At 35.9% G+C, this 21,776-nt stretch overlaps 1 protein-coding gene across 1 annotated transcript; it reads right to left on the reverse strand.

The window, feature by feature from the left end:
* Positions 1-122: 122 nt before the first annotated feature.
* On the reverse strand, positions 123-21,758 carry dgkab (diacylglycerol kinase, alpha b). The gene is made up of 24 exons (XM_051912889.1): positions 21,578-21,758; positions 20,920-21,018; positions 20,696-20,772; positions 18,287-18,431; positions 17,339-17,413; positions 17,093-17,142; positions 16,480-16,554; positions 15,895-16,011; positions 15,475-15,592; positions 14,002-14,090; positions 13,739-13,849; positions 12,936-13,025; positions 12,723-12,800; positions 12,517-12,590; positions 11,782-11,856; positions 11,621-11,706; positions 9,394-9,483; positions 8,000-8,160; positions 7,760-7,824; positions 6,676-6,766; positions 5,919-6,093; positions 3,885-4,005; positions 3,709-3,769; positions 123-621 (listed from the first exon to the last, which is right to left on the reverse strand). Exons 2-24 carry the CDS (start codon positions 20,990-20,992, stop codon positions 544-546), a joined length of 2,175 nt encoding a protein of 724 aa, XP_051768849.1. The 5' UTR covers positions 20,993-21,018; positions 21,578-21,758; the 3' UTR covers positions 123-543.
* Positions 21,759-21,776: the final 18 nt, after the last annotated feature.

A 21,776-nucleotide genomic window follows, 5' to 3' on the forward strand; every position in this document is an offset into this window, starting at 1 on the left:
AGAGTTGCATACAATGGTTAACTAAAATCACATGGGTAGCATGTTGGGTATCGATGGACTCCAACTTTCGTTTCCTATTTGGTAATTTATGTTACATGTTGCTAACTCTTTGACACACTAAGTATTATAAGAATCTAGAAGGTTCTTCTCTCATGCATCCAATCCAATGTTTTATGCTAATATCTTGCTACAGAACAAAGACTCGTAAAAGTTTGCTCCGAAGGGACAACTCACATATAATTTAGAATGTAATACAGCCATGTTGAAAAGCATTACCAATCACAAAATCATAATCCCGTTTTGCAAGGTACTAGTATTATTTCTGTAACATAGGCAACTTGGATTTTCTTAACAGAAAATACATCATTTAGTATGTGTCAACCAAATTAGCTCTAAAACTGAACACAAGCCTAGTGTAATGAAGGCAAGAAAAAAGTAAAATATTTTTTTATTAAAAAAAAAAAAAGAATCTTATAGCAATTTATTATAGTATAATGTTCTAAAATATATTGTCCTTCACATCTTTATCTTCAAGCTTCGGTTTCACTTGAGGAAGAATCCCAGTGTTTTAGCAGATGGAGCCATCAACATATTAGCCTGATTTTTGTGTGTGATGTAGATCTACAGATGGACAGAAAGATAATACTGATGTTAATAAGGAAGTACATATAGCTAAATATCACTTCACAGAATGGAGCATGGAGGTTCAGACATCTGTTATACACCCTAAACCATATTTTAATTAAATCTGAATGTGAATGATGTCAGGTAAAGCAAGTAGCTGTGATTTAGAGATCATCACAGAACGATCACAATACTCAGCAGGTATATGGAGAGCACCTATTATGCAAAATTCACTTTTACATGCCCTTTGAACATAAATGTGTGTTGGCAGTGTGTGTACACAACCACCCTATAATGCTAAAAATCTACCCATTCCTCTTTTTTAAATTGCCATAAATCATAAGCAGTGTCTCAGAACAAGCCGTTTGCAGATTCCCCGCCCACGACTGCTGACAGACTCTGCCATATTAGCATAGACCCCGCCCTCAGTGAGTTGTACACTGTACACCATTTTCTCCAGGCTGGAGCAGCTGTAGCGACAAGAATGTCTCGTAAGCGATTGAGGCGTTTTGTTGTTGAATGCAAGAGTGAACGTGTACTCATGTACTCCTGACATCAGTGCAAAGACAAAGACGCAGTGGATTCGTTTTGTTTTTGAAGAGAATACACCACCACATACCTAAATTTGTTTATGTCTGCGCGAATCATTTCACTCCAGACTGCTTTGTGAATGAGGGTAAATACAAAGGGACAATACAAAACAGGTTTTGCTAAAACGTTGTTACTCAAGGATGGATGAAGGGGAGAGTACGCACTTCATTACAGTTCATTAGAGTTGTTTTATGGATATAAAGTTTACCAGTTTATTAATCACCCCCATCGAAAAAAAGAATAAGGTCTGTATATATCTGTTTACTGTTAGTTGTAACGAGTGTTTTTGTGAAATTTGATTGCTGTTTATGTTGATGATAATGCAAGGGAGAGAGAGAGTTCATTGAATAAGACTTTAATGCGCACTTCTTGTACTGTGTTTTATTTAACTCTTACTGTGATATTCTGGAGTGAAAACGGACAATTCATCTTTTGTGTAATGTACAATAAAGTTCATAAAACTCATCAGTAAAGTTTTGGCCATCATTCGGATGGGGTCCTGTGCAACAATTTTGTACTAATAGTGGATAAAAGCAAGATGAAAACATAATTTATATCCATAATTAAATTAAACTCTACCTGTTCTGTCTCCATGCAGCATACAGTATATTCTCTGTCTCTGTAGGCATCATTGTCTGACTCCGGTTCGAACTAAATACCAATACTGACATTTTCAGTGCTTGAGATTGTCCTGTTTGTTGCATGAGCTCTTGAAGCTCTACCCTCTTCTTGAAAATGGGCTGGGAGCAGCAGCTCATTTGCATTTAAAGGGACACACACAAAAACAGTGTGTTGTTGGGCACCCCAAAAAGTGGCAATTGTAACATGCTATAAAATATTATCTGTGGGGTATTTTGAGATGAAACTTCACATACACACTCTAGGGACATCAGAGACTTATTTTACATCTTGTAAAAAGGGGCATAATAGGTGCCCTTTAAAGTCCCCCTGTGGTGAAACTCAAGTTTTTAATGTTGTTTATATGTCTATCTGGTGTTTTTAATATGCTTTAAGACAAACCATGTGCAAATTCATAAGTTAACACCATTGCTGAGTATTTTCTCTTTAAAACTGCAGTAAACCAAAGTAAACCAAAGTCTCAAACCCGCAGTTTGAAATCGCTGGTGTTTCTGACGTCACAAACTACCTTGTAACCAATCACGTCAATGTGCTGGTGGCTTTAGCATATCATTAACTGACCGTGCAAAGGAGTCTCAAAAGAAGGTTATCCCGGTATATTTTTCTGTTGATATAAAAAAAAGTCGGGTAGATTTAGCAATATGGCGGGTGTATGACGTACATTACGATGTTATGATGAACTATATGCCTTTCTCCACTGATGTTCTGAGATGTTTAAAGTGTTTTTTTAAGGATACTGATTGTTAGCAGACAGCTGTCTGACTCGCTAATGTGAACATGGTTTGTGTAACATTAGCAACACATTATTAGCTGTTTGATAACAGTCAAGCAAAAGGATAATCATATTAATTACCACTATGTGTCCGACGTTGTAAAAAGCGATACCATTGTGCCTCAGTAAACTGACCGAGTGGATCTCGTCTGAGCTCGTGCGAGTGAGTGGAGGCGGGGCAAATTATCATATTCATAGATCCGTGTATATTAAATGAGGCAAGGGTGTAGAGTTACATTCAAGCTATTTTAAGGCATTAAGAATTGTTTTCACAGGAAAAAACATTTAAATATGTAATTTTGGTGAACAAAGATGAGTTTTAATGGATAAAATTATTAACTACAGGGGGACTTTAAAGTCACCATGATATCCAATATCTGTTCCAGAAGACATTACAATAGGGAAGACCACTTCTGTTTCATGATGACTTTAATCCATGATTGTAGTTCTTGTGATGCTATAATGTGTTATGCCAGTGGTTCCTAAACTTTTTCTGCCTGCATCAAAAAGCTCTTAATTTGTGTTCCGAAGATGAAGGGTGTTACGGGTATGGAACGACATGAGGGTGAGTACTTAATGACAGAAATTTCATTGTTGGGTGAACTAACCCTTTAAAACTAAGCTCAGAATCGATTAGAGAGAGAAAATATCAGAATCGATCCAGAATCATTGTATTGCGAATCGAGAATCGATGTATTGTCCCAGCCCTAATAAATTATGTTTTAAAATTAATATTTTGTGTTCAGTTATTTACTTGTGGCAAGTATAGTAATAGCAGGATAATTACTCAGTGTGGTCTTGTATCACCCTAAAGAGGTTTCTTTTGAATAACAATCTTCTGACTGTACTCTATCCCTCAGCCTTGCTGCTCCCCCTTTTTATAACCCCCTCCCCCAGTTTGGGAAGCACTGTGTTATGCGGTTAAATGGCAGCAACATTCATACCATCAAACAACTAATGCATGATGAAACATTTCAATGAATGAGAAATCGCTGTAAACAAACTAACACTGACACTCTCTAATAACCTTGATGCAGGAAAATCTTGACATATCATCATGTGTTGATGAAGAGCACACTTACTGTACATGGCGGCTGCATCCACGGCTCTCCATCAATCTGCATGGGCAGAGTTTTATATGTTCTACAGGAACGGAACATTGTTAATAATATTCAAATAACTTGAACTTGTTTATTTCATTTTCACTTGCTTATTCAAATGGGTGAAACATGTTTAATGAAATATCATCTGGCTTCACCTGATAGTGACGTGAGCAGCCTGAACCAGACGATGTGCTTTACTCTTCAAGCCCGTGTAAATCTGACCCATTTCCACGACGCTCTCCAGCCCAACAACCTCTAGGAGTTTATCATTCATGTCTACAAGCATAAACACAGCATTTAGTGTGAAAGACTACGTCAAAACTGATGATGGCGACATTTTGCCAACAAAGGCAGCATCACATACACAACCATGAATTATATTTGAAATCAAAATTGACTATTAATACACATTCCTAATCTTAACATGTGCTCATAAATGTTTTTCTGTTTATTCCTTCTTCAAAATGTAATAACTTGCTCTGAAACGCCTTTCCTTTTTCAGCTTAAGCCATATTGGGCCATTTATTTTACAACCACATTCTTATAGAGAGAACTTTTGAAAGAATCAGTTCCTGATGATTTAATTTAATATTTTGCTTTGTTTGGGAATGTCAAATATGTGGTATAAGCTCTATGTCCAGTTGATTTAAATATTGAAAAATTAAGAAATAATGGTAACACTTTAGGGTATTTTAATTAGTTGCTTATTAGCATGCATATTACTAGAATATTAGCTGCTTATTAGTAATTAATAAGCAAATATTAATGCCTTATTCTGCATGACCTTATTCTATATTCTTAATCCTACCCAATACCTCAACTTAACAACTAACTTACTAACTATTAATAAGCAGTAAATAAGGAGTTTATTGAGGGAAAAGTCGTAGTTAATAGTGAATACATGTTCCCTATACTAAAGTGTTACCGAAATAATTTTACAAGAAATAATATTAAGACCTGCAGCATCATAAATGACCTAGATTTTTAACAAGTTTTCCTATTTATACCAGCATATTTAACTAAATAGGCTTTCAATAAAAATGTCTTCAAAATGTGTTTTAGGGGCGCAACGTTTCAGATTACTCACGGTTCGGTTTGTATCATGGTTTTAGGCTCACGGTTTCGGTACGGTTCGGTATGTGCTATGTTTGCGTGCGCGCTTCGGATGAGTGCACAAATCTTCTCACAGAGCTCGCGCAAGTTCTCTTTCACGCCTTGCACTCGAATGTTTAAATTGGCAAGGCTTAAATGAGTTTAGTTTAAACGCAGATAGTAATGTGTGCTGTTCAGGTCTTACCTGCGCTCGTGCGCTATCAACACCCGGGTGATGACGGCGAAATGACTGATCATATAGAGCATACGGCACTCGCATTGAACAAAGTTTAGGGGAAGCCAGAATGCATATCCATCGACAGAAACATACATTAGACTAACTCTGTCTGTCTGTTTTATTTATTTTCTGCAAACCATATTATAGATGCGTATGCATCATCAGATATGATATGAACTGCGGTGCAAGTGCGTGCCGAACCGAGTGTGCAGAACGGTACGGTTCGATTTTTTACCGAGAACCGTTTCACCCCTAGTATGTTTGTAACAAATCTGCATAATGCCAGTCTATGGTCTGGTTGTGAACAATGCCTACTTCGACCCTCAAACACTGTAGTTGTATCTGAGACCTGAAGAGTTTGGTTCATGTTGTTCCATGTCGAGAAGACGCTGTTTTCTGCTGCCAAAGCAAATCCACTTTGATGAGGTTAATACGGTAAAACAGATGCCATCGTTACTGTTCATATCACTGTGTGTCAAGTGCTGAGGAAGAGCTGAGATTCAGATATGATCATGAGTGTTTGGTTTCTGACACATACTGTAAGCAGTCGACCAATCACAACAGACTGGGCCATCTGACCAATCAGAGCAGAGCAGCTCTCAGAAAGGCGGGGTTTAGAGAGACCGAATCCTTGATCGAACCGTTTCAGACACCGTGAGAAAAGAGCTGATGCTGCAATTGATATTATAAGAAGACTAAAGTGTTTTTGACCTTAAATGCATGTAAACCTGTTGTAGGAGACTCCAAAACAAAATTAGGAACCTTTAAAATAGCATAATAGCGGACCTTTAAGTAAGCATCTAACTTTAAAAATGGCAGTGTTGTATATATTTTTTTATTGTAAGAAACATTTGCTCACCCTGTGAGCACATCTCAAGAGCATCAGCATCAACAGTGACCTCTTGCCACTTCTTTAGTCTCTCAACACTCTTTGTTTCTCCCCACAGGTTTGAACCGCCGTGCATGCTGGGAATGTTCAGGACAGCAACACCCTCCAACGAGAGTCTGCTAAGATCAACAGGAATGCCACAACACTACAGGGACAGAGATTCATCAAACTCATTTTGAAACACGTCAGTGACAGTGAGATACATAAAACTGACACAAATAAGGCAAGAGACAAGCATATAAATAAACTACTACTCAGGTCAAGAGTATTTATACATACATGTAAGGTTTGTCACATTCGGCTTGATTTTTAGTTTTTCGTTCCAGGGTAGAAAATGATAAACAACTTGAACATTTGATCTCTACATGAAGTATCAGTATCATACTAGTATCGGTATCGGTGCATCCCTAATCGCAGCGAAGGACTATTATTCTGCTGCACGGAACTGCAGAAGAACTGATGACAGCATGGTTTAATGTTTGGTTGACCAATCAGCGGAAAGGGGTGTTTCATTCCCGCCCACATGTAGAGATCAAATATTCAAGTTGTTTATCATTTTCTACCCCTGAACGAAAAATCAAGCCGAATTCTTGTTTTTCGTTTTGTTTGAAAAAAAATGAAAAATGAAAAAAGGTGCCGTTTTTTCATTTTCCGATTTCAATATAAATCAAAAAACGAATGACCAAAAGATACACGGACCAAACATAAACATTTCCACAACATTTACCTCGATGCTGAGACATTCCTTGAGGTTCCTGCAGGAAGCTGAAATGGTCTCGGATGTTGCGAGTTGAAAATACCACAGCTTATTTCTGGCTCTTTCAGGGCATAATATAGAAAAATGTAGAACATTTAAAGGGGTCCTTGATTATGATTTCAATTTTTTAACTTTAGTTAGTGTGTAATATTGCTGTTTGAGCATAAACAACATCTGCAAAGTTACGACACTCAAAGATCAATGCAAAGGGAGATATTTTCTTTTACAGAAATCTCTTTTTAAGGACTACAACAAATGGCTGGTAGGGACTACAATGAGCTTCTTCACGGGTTAGTGACATCACAAACTTCAAAATTTACATAAACCCCGCCCCCGAGAACATGTAACAAAGGGGGTGAGGCCATGTTGGGCTGCTTTAGAGAAGAGGAAGAGTTGTTGTAGTAGAGTGTTGTTGCCATGTCGTCATTTTATGCCGGACTGCTTCACAAACGAGGGTCAATTCAACGCTGGATTTGCACAAAAGATTAACATGACGGCACATGCTAGTCGATGAGTTGAATCAACTCCACAGCAACTACATAAATTTATCCACTAACCATTCAGAAACATCCAGTTTCATTCTAAAAGTTGTAACTTCTTCCTGAGTCTCTCTATCAGTGTCCGACTCCGGTTTGAACAATGTAAGGCTGAACACCATTACTGACAATCCTCATTTTGGCTGCGTGAGATTCTCCAGCTTTGTTGTTTGTTGAGGAACCGAAGCACGAGCTGTTAAAGCTCCGCCCTCTTCTGGAAAGGGGGCCGTGAAAGGGGGCAGCAGCTCATTTGCATTTAAAGGGACACACACAAAAACGGCGTGTTTTTGCTCACACCCAAATAGGGGCAAATTGAACAAGCTATAATAAATGATCTGTGGGGTATTTTGAGCTGAAACTTCACAGACACATTCTGGGGACACCAGAGACTTATATTACATCTTGTAAAAGGGGCATTATAGGTCCCCTTTAAAGCTGAACTAAGTAATAAAATCCACAAAATATCTTGTCAAAAAACACAACACAAAGTACTAACTGAACACATTTCAGATCCTGACCTGCTGTTGAACTTCTGTGGATCCTTCTCTCTCATCACATGAAACTGGTGTGCTATAGATGCGTCCTGTTGAGGGAACATCACACTTGAAAAAATGACTGACACAAATACAATATAGCTGCTAATTACAGAAGTACAGTGACACCATTCTAAGAGCCAAGTGATTAGAAATCTGGCTTCATATTTACGCCATTTGTCAAGAGGAAAATAAAACGTTTTAGTCCAGACACTTGGCGCTTACCACACCGATAGAGAAATAGTTGTTGATGATGTCATTAGGCAGTGGGTCGCCATCGTCTGCCAGATCAGCTTGAATGACTTGCAAACTCCAGCGATCCATCTGCACTAGTGTGCTCTCCTCGATCTGCTTAAGGATTTCTGTCAGATCACTGCCTTCATATCCTGTTCAATCCAGCACATATAAGAACACCATGTCTTGAATTATTGGAAATATATTTTTGCAGTGTTTAGTCAGCAGAACAATCCAAAAACATTAAATAACAGCACAATCCACTGAAGAGATGCAAAGATGGCGCTGCTGGAAAATAAAGTCTAAAGTGTTACATTTATGATATATCCTGCATTATTCTTTTAAGTCTAGGCCAGGGACCACAGATTAAAATTAGCCTTTATGGCTCAAACATACTGTACGATTTATAATAGTCCTTTATGACTGATGCTTGTCAGACTGTACAAACATGATCCCCGCTGTAAGCCATGTCACACTGTGGGATCTCAGTTAATGTCAATTAATGTCAGACTGTATGGCAGTCAAGACGCATTAAAAATTGATTCATGCAAGAAGACTCGTCCAGAGTTTTACATCAATCTGTGACAGGTTCGGTGACTGTGAGCTGCATTACATGCGGGATTTAAATGGTGGCTAGCAGACAAAAACAATCATTAAGACTGTGTCTTAACTAACTGCTAGTTGCTCAGACTAGTTCTTAAGGGTAATCAATCAAATTAGACTGTAAGACTGATGCCGGACTGTCTGGACCAAGAGAGGGCTACTCTCTGAGAAAACAAAGAAAATTAATATTTGAACTCTCTCTTGCAAAATTAGCATCCCCATCCGAGATGCAATCACACTGAGTCGATCACACCTCAGCATTGCCTTAATCTACATTTCCTTTCCTATCTCTTCTCAAAGGATTCGTAAAGCTTCGAAGCTTCATGAAGCAGTGTTTTAAAATCGCCCATCACCAGATATTGTTAAAGTGTCGTTATTTTGTTTTTTTGGCGCACAAAAAGTATTCTCGACGCTTCATAACATTAAGATTGAACCACTGTAGTCACATGAACTGTTTTAAATACGTCTTTAGTGGGCATCTGAAAGTGTTAATTATCTTGCTGTGAATGCAGGCCTCACTGAGCCATTGGATTTTATCAAAAATATCTTAATTTGTGGTCTGAAGATGAACGAAGGTCTTACGGGTGTGGAACGACATCAGGGTGAGTAATTAATGACAGAATTTTCATTTTTGGGTTAACTAACCCTTTAAAATTGCTTTAGCCATAACCTCTGGTGAGTTTGTGATTGTGGGCCCGCATAACAGCTGGTGCGAAGACCCTGTGTTAGCAAAAAATTAGCTATTTAATGTGTAAATATCTGCTGTTGAAGAGGAGACTCACCTCCTCCCCAGTGCAGACATCGTGCCAGATCATTTCCTGTTCCTAGAGGAAGGACTGCAACTGGAGGGCGAATCACCATGTCAGCTTTATCTGAGGAAAAAATAAAACATCATGTCTGCTTGAATCAACTCATGGTAACACTTTACAATAAGGTTCATTAGTTAAACATTAGTTAATGTATTAACTAACATGAACTATCCATGAGCAGTACATTTGTTAATGTATTTACTAATCTTTATTAATGTTAGTTAATGAAAATACAGTTTATTGTTTGTTCATGTTAGTTCACAGTGCATTAACTAATGTTAACAAGATTTTAATAATGTATTAGTAAACGGTGAAATTAACATTAACAAAGATGAATAAATGCTGTATAAGTGCAGTTCATTATTAGTTCATGTTAACTAATGAACCTTATTGTAAAGTGTTACCCAACTCATTTACTTAATTACAATAGTAAGTACTTGAAAGATTATGTTTAAATGCTTAGTTTTATGATCAAAGCTCTAGTTTTAAAACATATAATGCAATGCAATACAATGATGACTGAGAGATGAACAAATAAACCTTCCTCAAAAGCCTGATGATCATATTTGATACTCACATTTGAACGTGATTTTTCTAAAAAAAAACAAAAAAAAAAACATATGGATAATCATGTAAACCTAATTTGCTTCAGTCCAGTAAGTGTTCATCTTGAAATATTACTAACAATATAAACAATATACAACAATATATTACTAACAATATATAAGTTTACTTTTTAAAAACAAGTAATTACACTAAAAGTTCTTTTACTTGCTAAAAAAAAAAAAAAAGTCTAAACTATCCATCAAAGGGCAAGTTGTAGATTGTGTGCAGCAGGTTTTTATTTATTTCAAATTTGATACCTGCTACAGGTCTCAAAAAAGTTGGCACGGGGGCAACAAATGGCTGAAAAAGCAAGAAATTTTGAAAAGATTCAGCTGGGAGAACATCTAGCAACTAAATAAGTTAATTGATATCAGGTCTGTAACATGATTAGCTATAAAAGGGATGTCATAGAGAGGCAGAGTCTCTCAGAAGTAAAGATGGGCAGAGGCTCTCCAATCTGTGAAAGAGTACGTAAAAAGATTGTGGAATACTTTAAAACAATGTTCCTCAACGTCAAATTGCAAAGGCTTTGCAAATCTCATCATCTACAGTGCATAACATCATCAAAAGGTTCAGAGAAACTGGAGAAATAAGGGCATAAGGGACAAGCCCGAAGACCTTTATTGGATGCCCGTGGTCTTCGGGCCCTCAGACAACACTGCATCACTCATCGGCATGATTGTGTCAATGACATTACTAAATGGGCCCAGGAATACTTCCAGAAACCACTGTCGGTAAACACAATCCGCCATGCCATCTGCAGATGCCAATTAAAGCTCTATCATGCAAAAAGGAAGCCAAGTCCAAATTTGACATTCTTGTTGGAAATCACGGACCCGTTAAATTTACATTTAACTAATGAACCCTAATGTAAAGTGTTACCCAACTCATTTAATTAATAATTACAATAGTAAGTACTTGAAAGATTACGTTTAAATGCTTAGTTTTAAGATCAAGGCTCTAGTTTTAAAACATATAATGCAATGCAATACAATGATGACTGAGAGATGAACAAATAAACCTTCCTCAAAAGCCTGATGATTATATTTAACTCATATTTGAACAAGATTTTTCCTAAAAAATAAAATAAAACATATGAATAATCATGAAAACCTAATTTGCTTCAGTCTAGTAAGTGTTCATCTTGAAATATTACTAACAATATAAAAGTTATTATGTTTACTTTATAAAAAAAAAAATTTCTAATCATGCCTGCCCAGCTCAAAAATATTTTTTTCAGGTCCAAATTGTGAGTAAACATATTTTAAAAATACTTTTCCCCATGAAACATGATCAAACAAAATGCAAAAATTGACCTTGAAGCAAAGTTGCTAAAAACAAAAACATGTAAGAACCTTAAAGCCTAAAACAATGGATGAGTGTAATTCTGAGTGCAATATGTCTTTACATGTTTTCTTAAATTCATTGGCTGGAGAGAGACATTATTTTATTAATAAATTACATTAAAAACAGCTGGGTAAACAAATGTGTACAGCATGTGGTTTAATGGGTAACAAAATACTAAGTGATCAAATAAAATTGTGTGCATACTATGACAAACCTTTGGATTTGTGCATGACTTTGCGTTTCTTACCAATTGCATCTAAAATCCAGCCGACAGTGCCGTCTCCTCCACAGACCAGGATTCTGTATTGACGAAGATTTTGAAAGAACTGGAGCCTGAAACGAATAGACACACGAGTTTGTTTCAGCTTTGTAATGGTGTGTTAGTCGGCTCTATTTATCAAAACGTACCCTGGATTTGGTCCACCATTGTCAAGATTGTATACCTGCCGTGGGTTCAGGAGGAACTGAAACTTTCTCAACACCCTGCAACAAACCAGATAATGTCATTGAGCAAGTCATTTTAAATGTGCTTATTAGGTAAATGTAAGTAAAGTGTTCTGGTCTCAACCATTTTAGAAGACAGCCATCAGTAATTGCTTTAACAAACAGTTCTTCAAAAAGTCATAATACAGGGCCTCTATTATGCTATTTTAAAGGCTCATAATTTTTGTTCTGGCATCTCCTACAACAGGTTTACATGCATTTAAGGTCAAGAACACTTTAATTTTCTCATATCCATTGCAGCATCAGCTCTTTTCTCACAGAGTCTGAAACGGTTCGATCAAGGATCCGGTCTCTCTAAACCCCTCCTTTCTGAGAGCTGCTCTTCTCTGATTGGTCAGATGAGTCAGTTGTGATTGGTCGACCGCGTACAGCACGTGTCAGAAACCAAACACTCATTATCATATCTGAATCTCAGCTCTTCCTCAGCTCTTCCAAATTTGTTTCAAACCCACACAGGTTCAGCAGGAAGAGAGACTGGAATTACTGACAACTCGTTTCAGTCAGTTCAGAATCGCTTCTCTCTTTTAGGAGACAAAAACTCCATTTATCCTTTTACATTCACAAACAGCTCTATTACACACTACATGAAAGGCAATATCAGAAAAAGCATAATATGTTATATTAATATAAGAATATAACCTCTTTCCTTGTTTTCCGCCACTCTTTGGATTTACAAACACCAAGAGAGGGTGTGTGTCCTTCACAGGAAATATCTTCATACAAATATAAATAGATATGAGTAAAAGAGAAAGCACATACATACATTTTATCAAACATTTTGTATCACAAAAACATCTAATTATAATATTTGGAGTCAAGATTGGTTGTAATGTAGAACTGCTTGCCTGCAAAAAGTGCCCATCTGAGTTCATGTTTACCAGGTAATTTTCTCCCAGACTGCTTCCCGAGTCAGCTTGATCCATCTATAATTGAACATGAGAGAAAAGGTTATAATTATTGTATATAAAAAGTTATTATAATTCCAGCCAAACTGCCTTATATAACAACAACAACAACAATAATAATAATGGTTTTATACTGTTCTAGTCCTTGCTTACAGCACATATGGCCCATGGTGGAAGGATGTGATGCTGTAATTGCCCACAGTCACAATGGGATGAGCCCAGAGGAACACAGTCACTGTGGCGCTACATTCATCATCACCAGAAAAACCAGTAAAGACAGAAAATATTAGCATATACAGGAACAAAATCTGTCTAAATAAAACAACTAACTAAATAAATTAAAGAGGACTTATTGCCCTTTTTTAAAGTCTTGATGTTGTTTTTGGGCTCTACTAGAACAGGTTTTCTTTAATGTTCAAAAAAAAAAAAAAAAAAAAAACATTATTTTCCTCATATTCTCCATTGTTGCAGCTCCTCTCTTCCCAGTCTGCCAGTAACGCTCTGTTTAGTTCCTGTCTCTATGAAGCCCGTCCTTTTGAAAAGCACAATGTGCTCTGATTGGTCGGCTGGAGCAGTGTGTTGTAATTGGTCAAGCGCTTCGAGCGTGTTTGGGAAATGTCCCGCCAGTTTCAACACACTAATAACTAACTCAACCAGGCCCTGCCCCTTTATTCTGCATATGAATTATTTAAATGAGGAATATTGTGACATGTTTGTTCCCGAAAGAAAACTCAAGACTACAATGGAGGCGTTTCAGGGAGTTCAGAAACACTGACACTGATATAGAGAATAACTCCTGATGGAGGGACTTTGTAACTTTGCAGAGATTTTTCATGATCAAACAGCAACATTACACACTAAAGAGAGATGAACATGGAAGATGTAAATCGCTTTGGATAAAAGAGCTGCTAAATGATTAAATGTAAATGTATCTGGACTGAGAAATCAACACTCACCATGCGGCGGCACCACGCACAGCTCTTTCCTGTGAGTATCTTGATCTTTTTGTGGCAAATCTCACATTTGTTGGACTCACAGTCAGCACTGATCCAGTCATGAACTGAACACTGGCAAAGGGGGAAAAAAACAGTCTTTCACAGGCCAAGCATTAACTTGTGTTCATGTATTTTGTGAATAAATTTAACACATAGGAAGTAAATGTAATGGTAAATTAATAAAAAAATTAATTAGCATGCATGCTCTTTTTATCATCTCTCACCCCTATCTCTGTTTTGGACCTGACAAAGGTCCTGACGCATGGTGTGTGGTTTTTGTTGGCACAGCTGCTGTGGACAGTGTACTTGCAAACTAGAAATCAATAAAACAAGGAGCAACACTGACAATATCATTACATTACAAAATAGCCACAGGCAAGAGCATATACAAAGATGCTAGAAATCAGGGTGTACCTTCCTGTAAAAGGTTAAAAAAGGCTGTACATATTCAATGTTATATAACTACCCTTGTGAAAAAGATGTACAGTTTAGGAGCACTTATTACAGACATAATATACTTTAAAAGAACATACTAAATGTGAACTGAATGTAATGTTTTGGACATCTAATTGCATGTCATTTGGAATGAAATGAAAATGTATTTTAGTTTAAATTGATAGCTTACATTTTAATTTAATTTAGTTGAACTTGAAAGTGTTTTTTGACACACTTAAGTAGAGCATAAGTACATTTTTATATGTATTTTCATAATTACTTCTATTGTCTTTGAAATATGGAAATTAAAGTGTACTGCTTAATTTATTGGCAAGCATTTATGGTAAACTAAAATATACATTAATGTCATTATTGTTTTTCATTGTTGTTATTGATATTGATTATCATTACAAAAAATAAAATATTAAAACAATGATTTAAAATGTACTTTAAAACTTTTAATTTGACATTATTACAAAGTGCACGTTTTTCAGAGTGTACTTAATTGTGATGAGATTAAGAAACAGTCTTGAAATGTTACTCTCCTTAAGTAAATTTTAGTGGCCTTCTATATTATTGATATTATCTGCAAGTATAATTTTTTTTAAAATATACTTTCAAAATCTGACATACACTTCCATATTCTTCAAAAAGCTTACACTAGACGTCCTACGCCTCCCTATTCACCTTATGAAACTGACGCGACGCCAGTTCAGTTTTTTCCGTAATTTGCTACAGAAGGCGGTCTGGCTAGATATTTTACTTCATAACTTGTTAAATATGGATTTTTTTTTTTTTTTTTTTTTTTTTTTTACACAAACGCATCGCTTCGCTTCAGAAGGCCTTTATCAACCCTCCGGAGCCACGTGGAATATGTTTATGATGGATGGATGTGGATGGAGACACTTTCTTCAGCTCATACTCGTTTGGTAGCGCATTACTGCCATTATAAAGCTCGGCTGTGTCAGGATATTTATTAATATTTCTCCAAAGAAAGTGATATACACCTAGGATGGCTTGAGGGTGAGTAAAGCTTGGGGTAATTTTCATTTGAAAGTGAACTAATCCTTTAAACACACTTCTTTTTCACAAGGGTATTCAAACCCAAAAATGTCCTGTGCAAAAGCATCTATCCACTGAATACTAAATGTTAGGAGCCTTGAAATGGACTGTGGATATAGACAACAGTACATATAAAGCTGTATATTGATATTAAATAAATATGCCAATGAATTTAAAAAGATTATTATTGATAAACTCACCATTGCAAGACAAGCCCTGTTTTCGCAGACCCAACATCAAGTTTTGACAGACAAAGCAATATGTGGGCCTGTTGAAGTTCTTCAGTCGCCAGACATGCTGGCCGTCCTTTTCAGCTACCTGTAGATAGTTTTAAAAGAAAGTGAAGTGACATGTAGCCAAATATGGCGTCCCATACCCGGAATTTGGGACGCAATCTGCTCATCTGGGCGAACAAATGAGCTCGAGTGCATTTGCTATTTAAACATGGCGCAGAACGTGAAAATGATAACTGCGTCGTGCTGAAACTAGCAAAAAACACTTGCGTCGCGCCCCGTATTGCGCCAGGTGTATGATAGGGCCCATAATGTAATGAATTCCACACCATATGACAATCCTGGTCTCAAAGCAGGATTACATACACATTCAAGCAGACTGTTTACCTTTAATCCAAGCAGAACCAGTAGAGGAATGTTGTTCAAGCCCCCTTGTATCCATTCTCGATGGGTTACAGTACCACTGCTGTCTACATCTATGGCTTTCAGCATGTCTTGAAGTACCTGGAATAAAGGAACAATGCACTTGTATTTTCATTAGTTTAAAATATACTGACAGGCTCAGAAAATCTGAGCCTGTTGAAAAAAAATATTTGCCAGGCCACCTGTCACTATCTTATGGAAGATGGTTTCCACTAATAATTAAAAAAAAAAAAAGGTAATTGTGACTTTAAATCTCACAATTCTGACTTTTTTCTTAACATTGAGTTTATAACTCACAATTCTGAGAAAAAATTGCAAGAAATAAAGTCAGAATTGCACGTTTATATCTCAAAAAAAAAAAAGACAAACTCGCAAAAAGGTAATGGTGACTTTTTAATCTCACAATTGCAAGAAAAAAAAGTCACCATTACCTTTTTTATTCTTTTTATCCCATGGCAGAAACAAGCTTCCATACTAACTAACTTGGAAAAAGCAAAATGTAATTTCTCCAATGCCATTATACCTTCTGAATGAGTTATGTGAACTTACTGGCTTTAGTTCTGTCACATCCCATCCGAGGTATTCAGCAGCTTGCATCATCTGTGTAACAATTTTGTCAACTTCCTATTCAACAAAAATACACAGAAAAAATTATTAAATAAACATTATAATTGTATCCTTTATTTTAAGAGGAGATCACTGGACATAACTTAAGTACAGTCAAACCAACATTTATTCAGACACCTTGAACATTTCATTCATTAATACAGTTTATTCACTATAGTTTAAAAAATGGTAATAAAATATGACAAGATCTCAGAGTTAAACTGTCAGAAAAAAATCAATCTTAATTATGTCAGATAACACTTAAGCAAAACATGGTCAGGTCAAAGTGTCTGAATAATTTTTGGCTCCAAATTTTTATCAATTTTACTGGTAGTCCACTGTATGAAGAATTTTTGGGTATAATATGTCACTTTATTTTGCTATCCTCACTTACATAAATGAACTATAGTGTCCTGCACCCACTAGTAAAAAAATATAAAAAATGGCTGAATAATTTTTGGTCTGACTGTATGCTAAAACGGGAAATACATCACACTCAAGACAAGCGGCCAGCATTACATGGAAATATCAAACTCTCATGTACGCCTGTTGTTACCTTGCTATCAAGAAGTCCATTGTCATCTTTATCATACAATTTGAAGGTGTCTGCCAAATAAGTATCATATAATTGATAAATACTTTGCATATACACTGCATTTAATTACACTTGCCAACAAATGCCAAGTTTAAATCATTTAAAAGATTAAATTATTAAACTCATTTTACACTGTATATGGTATTAGTACATAGTATTAGTGATATTATCTGTTAGAGATAACTATAAATTGGATGAATGTCTTACATTCTAGTTTGTCTCGTGGATTTACATCCTCCAATATGGAAAAGTAACAAGATACAGCTTTAAGAGAGATGCCACCTGAAAGAGTAGAACAAATAACACTGAATATCAATGTAATGCTCAGCTAAAAAACTACAGAAAGAGCCAGTGTGCATTTAAATCTTTACAGTTAATACTTTACAGTCAAAGTTAATAAAAACAAAGTGTGTAGTTAGTTGTATTTAACAGTCCCAGCAGGATATCACAGGATTTTTTTCTGATTATTAAAAGCTCAAAATGACCAAATTCCTGCAGCTTTTCTCAAAAATTGTGTGCATTTTTGTGTTGTTCTGCAGTGGAAACCCACAAATTATCATTATGTACTTGTGCAATTTAATGTTAGTGACAGTAACAGTACAATTACTGCAAATATTTTTGTCCATAATTACTGAAATGAATTGCAGTCCTGGACTCTCATGCACAAGGCAACTCTGTTTTGCTGAAAATACAGAATTGTGTTAGATACAGATGCTTGCACACTGTCACTGATTATATACTGTACATTTTAAATAGTAAATAATATTGTTTTTACTAAAGTTTAACAATTATATTGTTGCCTATGTTGTATTAAAATAGCACCGACAGTTCGAAATGATAAAAGGTGCGTATGAAGTAAAATAAAGTAGGCTACTTATTTAAATCTATTTGTGAAATCAAGCATTATGCGTAATTAGTCTTTATACATTCTATTCTTTATTATACGTATAGTAGTTTAGATTAATAATCATTAAAACTCTATACATTTTATTTAATTTAGTGCATTTAACACAAGGCATTGGATCTCTCACACGGTTTGCAAGCGAACAGTATGAAAAGACAACAGACAGAAACAGAAAGGCAACAGACAAGTGTGTTTTGAAACGTTTACTGGAGTTCTGTAGTTCAAGATGACTTCTTAAAAATGAAGCTCACCATCTTTGCTGTGAGGACTTTGGTCAGGACCAGACCGCTCAGATCTTTGGAAATACTGGTAGAGACGCTGGCAGAGATCAGCTGGAAAATCATCAACTTCAAGATAATTCATGAGGAATAGAGAAAATCCTGTTGCATCTATGTGCTTCAGTGGGGAAAATGCAAAGAGAATGTGATCAAATGCAAAACATCGGTAACACTGTATTTCAATGGTCCACTTTAGACATAAGCAACTACATGTCAACTAGCAGTCATTAGAGCATTAGTAGACTGTCTGTTTAATATCTACTAACACTTTATTTTGATGCTCCGGACCTCAACAGACATTCTACTGACTATAAGTAACTTTGATACATGTCAACTTATTCTACTAACCTAACAATCTACTAATACTCTAATGAGAGTTAGCTGACATGTAGTTGCAAAGTTACTTAGTAGAATGTCTAAAGTGGACCACTGAAATAACCAAAATATTTTGTAGCTTTTAGATTCATGTTCAGCATAGTAGTCTATAGGGAGAAAAAATAACAAATTGTCTACTTTGTCCTACGCATTATATATATTAAAAGTGTAATTAACCCAAAAAAGAAAATTTTGTCATCATCTACCATTTCATTCCAAACCAGTGGAGTTGGGGGTAATGCATTACAGTAACACAAGTTACTTATCAGATTACTTTTTCCAAGTAACTTGTAAAGTAATCTTTTTTTTTTTTTTTTAATTTACTTTTTATAGTACTTTTTACTTATTTTAAAATAGTAATGCAAGTTAATTATCACAAACCTGAAATAATTAAATATGTTAAATTACACAAAAATACTTTTATGTATGTAATCTCACTTTATTAAGCGATGTCTTTGCTGCTGACCTTTGATGATCAAATTCAACCATACTAATAAGCAGAAATGACTTTAGATAAACATCACCTTTATGTTTAATTTTTTGTTGTTTTTATTGCTGAAGTGTTGGGCTGTGTCTGAAATCGCCCCCTATAACCTCATTCACCATTTCCTACATTACTCCACTAATATAGTCCACATGAGGGAGTGAATGAAAATGAGTGAATTCAGACACTGAGTGGTCGGAAGTGCTGCCGCTTTTGCATAGTTTGTGCTTGCTGTTTATTATTTGAAACTTAGCAAACTGGCAGCTCCAGTAGTGATGAAAACATTTATATTGTCAAGGAAACTATATATAAACCTTAATGAAACAATTTAATAATCAAGTAAAAAGGAACTCATACCTGTATGATATTACGCTGTAGCCACATTGGACCAGCGGTTTAAAAAATGGATGGATGGACGATTCAGCTGCGGATGCCATCTTCTGCTCAGATGCGGGAATTCATTTGGTGCACGACTTTCACAGTGCATTGTGGGTATTCACTACGAATGGTTGTCCCCTCAAATGGTGCCCTTATTAGGGGTAAAGAGGACGATTTTGGACACAGCCTTGAACTTTCTTCTACCGCATCCTGTTCTGCATCCCGAAAGGCAGAACAGCCAGGGTTGCCAGGTTTTCACAACAAAACCGCCCAATTGCTCCTCAAAACTAGCCTATCACTTTTTAGGCGGGGTCCCACGGTAAAAATCCCATTCCGGTGGATAAAATCCATGTTTTTTGCGGGGTTCCCCTGGTAAAATTCGCATTCCAGGGGCTAAATATCATGTTATTTGGGGTCGCTTCAACCCGCGGACATGAAATACAACCCACGGAAACAGTGTAAAGGTAGCCCAATTCCACGGGAAAACCGCGGACTTGGCAACACTGAGCACAGCTAAAAGGTTAATTTGAGGTGCGCCCTCTACTGTACACGTGTGAATTTGCATTTCCTTCAGCCTTTACATTTACTATGCCTTTACATTTGGCAAAAATCTCTCCTTTTTGTTATTAAAAAAAACATGCAAGCAAGCTCAGCCCAGGTGAGAAAAAGTAATGAAAAAGCAATGTAACGCAATTAGTTACTTTTTAGTGAGTAACGTAATATATTGTAACATTACTTTTAAAAGTAACTTTCCCCAACACTACCTGTGACAATGTTATTTTGGGCCGCATTGACTTACATCGTATGGACAAAAACAGTTGTCATTCTTCAAAATAGTAAGACTGTAAATAGTTATTTGTAGAAATGTAATATAATAATAATCTTATTATATAAGACTGTAAGTTACAGGTTTGGAATGACATGAGGGAGACTTAATGATGACATGGTTTTAATTATTTGTGATTTTGCGGTTATTTTTGACTAAACTATCCCATTAGCACAGTTTCTAAGTTACAAATGTAACAAAAACATCAAAAAGTCACCCTCAGATATCACATGTCATTTTTGAAGCTGTGATGATTTTGATGATTCCATCATTTATGGAGAAATTAACTACTATAGAAAGTCATTGTTAAGCCGCTTACATCTCCAAACCTGTGATGGACCAGCTTTCCACCAGCATGGAATTCCTTCATTGCATCTTTCACCTTTATCCTGCTGTCTAGAAATGCAAAACAAAGAAACAACAACAACATCAGATATTTAACTTATAATATTCTGTTCCATGATTTATCTTGTTATTCTGTCATCTATGAGTCAATAAAGGAAATGAAGAATGATTCCCGTAGTTTTTATGAGAGACACTTACATTCTAAATACTCCTGCAACTGAATGAAGTCAACAGGGCTAATCTCATTTACTAAATCAGATTCTGCGGCCATTTTGTTTGTCCTACGTCGCTCTTAACCTGAGAAATAAGGACGGGGAGAGGTTAAAATGCATGATAAATAATATATGGATGTACAAAGCTATAAAGATCCTGTAGAAATAATGTAATTTAAACAGAAACAAATATTTGTGGCAAACTACATGAATGAAAATACATGAAGTCCACCAAGGTTCGTGAAGAAAAGTGTTTTTAAAAGAAAAACAGCACATATAATTCACTATTTTACTCACTAATTTGTTAGCAAACACATTTTCTTAGTTACGTGAAAACTGAGTGCTGAACAAGCGCAAATCTCCTCTCAAATGATGACGAACTCATTTAATCCACAAAAACGAGATTTCTTTTTTACAAAAAAGAGAAAGAATTCGTTTAATAAACTAATTTAAAGGAGATAAATTAGACAATCTTTTAAATAAATAAAGCCGAGGCGCTCTAATGACACTTCTAATTTGGAGTCTAATTCTAATTTACATTCTGAATTGTCACGATTTAAAGTGACTCTTTATTGCGTGACAGCGTGTGCATTCACATAACTATATTAAAGCGTATCCTACACATTTATTTAAACGAATCTTACCTTTAAAAAGTCGAAAATTCACTCGGATGAAATATATGGGATTAAATCACACCCTTCAACGCGTCAAATTCAAAATAAATATCGATATTATGCGGATTAACACGAACAAACCAGCTTAAGTCGCTAAAGGAAAGTGTCCTATATTACGTTGAATATTTCCACATTATTTTGACCCATTTTCATTTACCTCTTCCAGATA

This window comes from Ctenopharyngodon idella, chromosome 11 (assembly GCF_019924925.1).
Source record: "Ctenopharyngodon idella isolate HZGC_01 chromosome 11, HZGC01, whole genome shotgun sequence".
In the NCBI taxonomy this organism is placed as follows: Eukaryota; Metazoa; Chordata; class Actinopteri; order Cypriniformes; family Xenocyprididae; genus Ctenopharyngodon; species Ctenopharyngodon idella.

What these genes read in the sequence shown, in the direction of transcription:
- dgkab (XM_051912889.1), bottom strand. Translation starts at nt 20,992, where the DNA reads ATGGCCGCAGAATCTGATTTAGTAAATGAGATTAGCCCTGTTGACTTC. An exon ending in ACAGGGCTTGTCTTGCAATG is followed by an intron (nt 14,091 to 15,474) that starts GTGAGTTTATCA and finishes ATTGATTTCTAG; the next exon opens with TTTGCAAGTACACTGTCCAC. An exon ending in CAGATGGGCACTTTTTGCAG is followed by an intron (nt 12,591 to 12,722) that starts GCAAGCAGTTCT and finishes ATTTGTATGAAG; the next exon opens with ATATTTCCTGTGAAGGACAC.